This window comes from Strongylocentrotus purpuratus, unplaced genomic scaffold, assembly GCF_000002235.5.
Source record: "Strongylocentrotus purpuratus isolate Spur 01 unplaced genomic scaffold, Spur_5.0 spur5_scaffold_16, whole genome shotgun sequence".
NCBI classification, from domain to species: domain Eukaryota; kingdom Metazoa; phylum Echinodermata; class Echinoidea; order Camarodonta; family Strongylocentrotidae; genus Strongylocentrotus; species Strongylocentrotus purpuratus.
In genome coordinates this window covers 11936083-11941283 of record NW_022145601.1, presented here as the reverse complement: position 1 = coordinate 11941283, position 5201 = coordinate 11936083, and the positions used below count along the sequence as shown (strand labels likewise).

Below are 5201 nucleotides of genomic sequence, written 5' to 3'. Positions count from 1 at the left end.
TAGCATTTTGTCCGGTATCAATGAAAATGCGTTTTAAAAATTCAGATAATCGGACGTTTTTCTTACACCTGTCATTAAAAATTATCTTAATTGAAAGAAATAATGTTTTGAAGTGATATGTTTGTGTTTAATCTGACGTTTTGTTACAGCTTGTCCGAAGGTCAGGCAAATAACCATTCCTGAAATTGCACAAGAATACGATCTTCTCTGCCAGCACTGCCAGTGGAAGTCTTTAAGCCCCCCCCCCCCCTCCCTCCCCCGAAAGGAATCCATGCTCTTGACATTACCGTTGTACTGTACTGGAAAGGTGATCTTCTTCGTGATTTTTTGCTTCAAGATGAGAGTGACAAGAACTCCGGATACTATTCTTTCACGTGGCTGAAGAGTGAACGGCATCCGATGGGTCGTCATGTCAAAGAAAGCACATTCTTCAAGTTCCTATGGAAATTAGAGATAACCATTAATTAATATCCTACGAAGTTATAGGGAACGGTGCCATTGTCGTAATTTAAATGTTATATCATGAATCATGACCCATGTTTGAATCGAGTTTCCTGAAATTATATTATAATGAGATGGTGTTGTGCAATGAACAGTATGCTAAGGTGGAAAGTTCATCAGTTCGATATCGCTTTAAGAAAGCTCTATTTCTTTGGTAATGTAAAATATATATATATTAAGACCTGCAGAATAGGTAACGGATGATTTGTTTGTCAGGATAATTTTCTTCGGGGAAAACAACAGTAACAATTATATTGGGATTGTTACCTCTTTTGACACTTCCTCTTTGTTTTCCAGATGTCTGACAGAAAGGGGTCCTTTTCCCCAATATACACAGTACTGCTCACCAAGAAAGGCTACCTGGTAGTCTCGTATGGTATCCTGCAAAAGGTTGAACATATATGAATCAATTTGAAAGAATGATAATGACAATAATAGTAATTATAATAATAATAATAGTTGCAATAATTGCACTGAATATACACTGAATATTTACTTCAAGTGTTTGCTATACAAACAAAAAAAATTATTATATATCTTAGTTGCATGGACTTACTAAAGGATTTCCTGTACAATTAAACTTTCATTTAAATTCAATAAATGTTAAAAATGGACTTCAAATTCTTATTCAGCTAAAACTAAACCGAACCGTTAATTTGTGATAAATATACCTCTTTCATGCCACAGAAGTCGTCTTTAATGACGAGATAGATGCGGTTTAACACATCTCTGTATGTTGATAGCGGAACGTAGGGCGTACAGATGAGCCGTTTACCGATGAAGTATCTCCTGATTAGGGAGATAATCCACCATTCCGAGAAATGGTCTAAGTACAGAGTAAGGTGATTCTTTGCGACTACACATCGAGCAGCTTTGTCAGAAGCAGGAACTATCCTTGCAAATTCATCAGACTCTGTCAAGAAAACAAAAAAGGGGACCGTGTTTATTTTGTTACGCAGTGAACTGTCATACACTGGGATTTACTTTCACAAATAAAGAAAGGAAGTATTTTTCTGCAAGTTTTGCGGGTTTTCTGGGGAACCTTGTTGGAGAGTCATTGTTTTACTCATGAACAATGACATTACAAAATGACAATTGCTTTTTGGTGATTGGCTATTAACAACATGTTTTATGCATTAAATCATTCTCATAATTCCCTTCGATCTTTCCACACGAATCCTGAAAACAGCGGCTGTATATAAACTGTGCGATTTATAAGTTATTTAAACACAAAGACTGAAACAATTTTTCTTTAAGTGAATTTCTATTCTAATAGAATTTGATCATGTAAAACTCAGTGAATGAGAACATTCTCAGAGGAATATCAACGTCGAAGTGAGGTCATTTGATACCAAGAAAAGTAGGGAAGAATTAATTTTGTGTGAAGATCTCTGTCATAATTGTGATGAGGTCGTCGTGGCAGTCAGGTGCTCTCTGCACTGTCACAACAAGAGAAAGGAATTTATATGGAAATATGGGATATATGGTAATAGGAAGATCTTACCAGTCCTTCGGGTGTATAGCACAATTTCTGCCTTGTCTGGGTTGGTGAAAATAGCGCTATGTGAGACCGTGACTTCCACCGGAGTTTTAAACTGAAGACCAGGAGGGGATAGCTTGAGCCCAACTGAGATGATAACTTCGTCTTTTTCCAGGTTTAAGTCAGGTGGAATGGTTGTCAATGCTTCTGCTGTGATATATTTGGCTCTGTCCACATCGTCTGGTGAAATTGGAACCTTGATGCTGTACTCGTCGAGACTTATAATCATCGTCTCTTCTGTGATACTCTTCCTCGAGGAGCGAGAGCTGTCTTGTGGACTGGTAAGATATGGATCGTATGTTCGGGAGTATTGGGGCATTAAGCCAGGGAAAGCCTCACTACCAAACGTACTGCGAAGGTAGTCATAGTGCTCCTCTTTACACCCAATGAATGGCTTAACGATCTTTGTTGCTTCTCTATTTAAGAGATAGTCATGTATATCCAGATGGCCGCCATTAAAAGCAAGGCGTGAAGGTGTCCAGTAATCATTTGCACGTCTCCACAGGTCTGCCCCTTTACTAACAAGGTATTTTACAATATCAAAATGACCCTTACGTGATGCTATGTGAAGAGCTGTAAACCCATCTTTATCACCAATTTCAATGCCTGCTCCTTTGTTCACGATATACTCGACGACTTCAAGATGGCCTTCTTGAGAAGCATAAGACAAGGGTGTCTTGTAGTTGTTGTCACATATGTCAAGCTGTGCCCCTTTCCTAACAAGGTATTTGACAATATCAAGATGACCCTTGAATGATGCAATGTGAAGAGCTGTAACCCCATCTTTATCACCAATTTCAATGCCTGCTCCTTTGTTCACGATATACTCGACGACTTCAAGATGGCCTTCTTGAGAAGCATAAGACAAGGGTGTCCTGTCGTTATTGTTACATTTGTCAAGCTGTGCCCCTTTCCTAAGAAGGCATTTGACAATATCAAGATGACCCTTGAATGATGCGTTGTGAAGAGCTGTACCCCCATCTTGATTACAGCTATCAATATTTGATCCTACGTTCAGTAAGACCTCGACAATACCCAGATGACCTCTTTCTGTTGCAAAACTCAAGGGTGATGTCCCGTTCTTGAGTGCTTTGTCAACCTCCACCCCTTCGTTAACGAAAACTTTTACAATATGAAGGTGTCCCCCGAATGAAGCCAAACTAAGCGCGGTCCAACCATCGTCAGTGCTCCTATCCAGCTCTGCTCCTCGACTGGTTAGATATTTTACTCCATCAATATTACCAGTTTGTGATGCAGTATGCAGAGCTGTATATCCACGTTTACCACACGTGTTAATGTTGGCTCCTTCTGTCAAAAGGTACTCTGCAATGTCAAGACGGCCACCGTCTAAGGCAAGATGTAGAGGTGTCCAGTAATCATTAGCAAGTCTCCCCAAGTCTGACCCTTTGCTAACGGGGTATTTGACAATATCAAGATGACCCTTGAGGGATGCACTGTGAAGAGCTGTAAACCCATCTTTATTACCAATTTCAATGCCTGCTCCTTTGTTCACGATATACTCGACGATTTCAATATGGCCTTTTTGAGAAGCACAAAACAAGGGTGTCCTTTCGGTTTTGTCACATTTGTCAAGATGTGCACCTCTGCTAATGAGATGATGCACTATTTCAACGTGTCCATTGGACGCTGCAATGTGGAGTGCTGTTAGCCCGTCTCGGTTACAGTCATCAATATTTGCTCCTACGTTCAGTAAGACTTCGACAATACCCAAATGGCCTTTTTCTGTTGCAAGACACAATGGTGTCATCCCGTTCCTGAGTGCTTTGTCAACCTCTACCCCTTCGTTAACGAGAACTTTGACAATGTCAAGGTGTCCCCTAAACGAAGCCAGACTAAGCGCGGTCCAACCATCCTCAGTGATCTTATCTTGCTCTGCTCCTTGACTAGTTAGATATTTCACTCCATCAATGTTTGTGATGCAGCATGTAGAGCTGTACATCCACCTTCACCACACGAGTTAATGTTGGCTCCTTCTGTCAAAAGGTACTCTGCAAGGTCAAGATGGCCACCATTTAATGCAAGGTGTAGAGGTGTCCAATAATCATTAGCAAGTCTCTCCAGCTCTGCCCCTTTACTAACAAGGTATTTGACAATGTCAACATGGCCCTCGAATGATGCTATGTGAAGAGCTGTAAACCCATCTTTGTCGCCAATTTTAATATCTGCTCCTTCGTTCACTAACAGCTCTACCACATGAAGATGGCCTTTCTTTGAACATAAATGAACCGATGTCTGTAGGTTAGCATCGATTACATTCATCTTTGCTCCATGATTGGTTAGGCATTTAACCGTTTGCAAATGTCCGTTTGCCGAAGCAATGTGAAGGGGTGTCTTGCCAGATGCATCCGAGCAGTTTACATCAACTCCTCTCGAATCCTCGGACTTGTCTTCTGAGTCGATTAATGATTGTATCTTCTGGACGTCTCCTATTGCCGCTGCAGAAAACAGCGCCATGTTAAACGTAATTCACACCTACAATGTTTTCCTCATGATATTACCGTGCTTTCCTAACATCATGATATTTGATATTAAAGTACTGTGTAAATAAGCACGTATCCTTTAGTATCGATGATCTTTGGACTATTCTGAGTGTCACATGGATTGTACTCGGCTTAGTGGCGATACTCACATATAACAATAATCAATCAGAAAACGAGTTGTAGTTTGATGGTATGATTTTTAATTGAACAATAAAACGAGATATAACAGACGTTCACACGTAATCAACGTTGACAAACCGAAACTGAATCGAATCGTAGGTTACTAAGAGGGTCAAATTACATTAACACTGTCATAAACTAGACCATTGTTCAATTATTAAATATATTTGTGGCATTCCACCCAGTAAATAAGATCGATTGATCGATCTGTATCAATAAGGTCGATTGATCGACCTGTATTGAAAAAACACAAGTCAGAAAAAATCTTGGAACCAGCGGGATTTGAACCTGCCATCTACTGCTTGCCGGGCAGCGACTCTACCACCAGGCCATCACTGGTCCATGGCACAGTCACGATGAACTAGAAACAAATACCTAAGCTCTCCTGATTAATTGTTCGTTTAACACTTTGGAGACGACGGGCTTCTACAGCAGCCGAGCGAGTTGTTAAGTCTGTGACGACGGGCTTCTACAGAAGC

The 5201-nt window shown here is 40.4% G+C and overlaps 2 protein-coding genes and 1 long non-coding RNA gene across 3 annotated transcripts; all 3 read right to left on the bottom strand.

The window, feature by feature from the left end:
- Window positions 1–346: 346 nt before the first annotated feature.
- LOC115924502 lies at window positions 347–1259 on the bottom strand. The gene is made up of 3 exons (XR_004064337.1): window positions 1173–1259; window positions 769–882; window positions 347–438 (listed from the first exon to the last, which is right to left on the bottom strand). It is a non-coding gene; the product is annotated as an uncharacterized LOC115924502 (long non-coding RNA).
- A 613-nt stretch (window positions 1260–1872) lies between these two features.
- LOC115924673 (ankyrin repeat domain-containing protein 50-like) lies at window positions 1873–3809 on the bottom strand. Its single transcript, XM_030987397.1, has 3 exons — window positions 2933–3809; window positions 2006–2311; window positions 1873–1940 (listed from the first exon to the last, which is right to left on the bottom strand). The coding sequence occupies exons 1-3, from the start codon at window positions 3807–3809 to the stop codon at window positions 1873–1875; spliced, it is 1251 nt and encodes a 416-aa protein (XP_030843257.1).
- Window positions 3810–3958: 149 nt separating this feature from the next.
- LOC115924672 (serine/threonine-protein phosphatase 6 regulatory ankyrin repeat subunit B-like) lies at window positions 3959–4516 on the bottom strand. Its single transcript, XM_030987396.1, has one exon. It carries the CDS (start codon window positions 4514–4516, stop codon window positions 3959–3961), a length of 558 nt encoding a protein of 185 aa, XP_030843256.1.
- Window positions 4517–5201: the final 685 nt, after the last annotated feature.

Coding starts and splice junctions, on each gene's coding strand:
- LOC115924673 (XM_030987397.1), bottom strand. CDS start 3,809: ATGACACCATTGTGTCTTGCAACAGAAAAAGGCCATTTGGGTATTGTC. Junction 2,312..2,932: donor AGGGGCACAGCTTGACAAAT/GTAACAATAACG, acceptor CCAGTCCACAAG/ACAGCTCTCGCTCCTCGAGG. Junction 1,941..2,005: donor GCTATACACCCGAAGGACTG/GTAAGATCTTCC, acceptor TTGTTGTGACAG/TGCAGAGAGCACCTGACTGC.
- LOC115924672 (XM_030987396.1), bottom strand. CDS start 4,516: ATGGCGCTGTTTTCTGCAGCGGCAATAGGAGACGTCCAGAAGATACAA.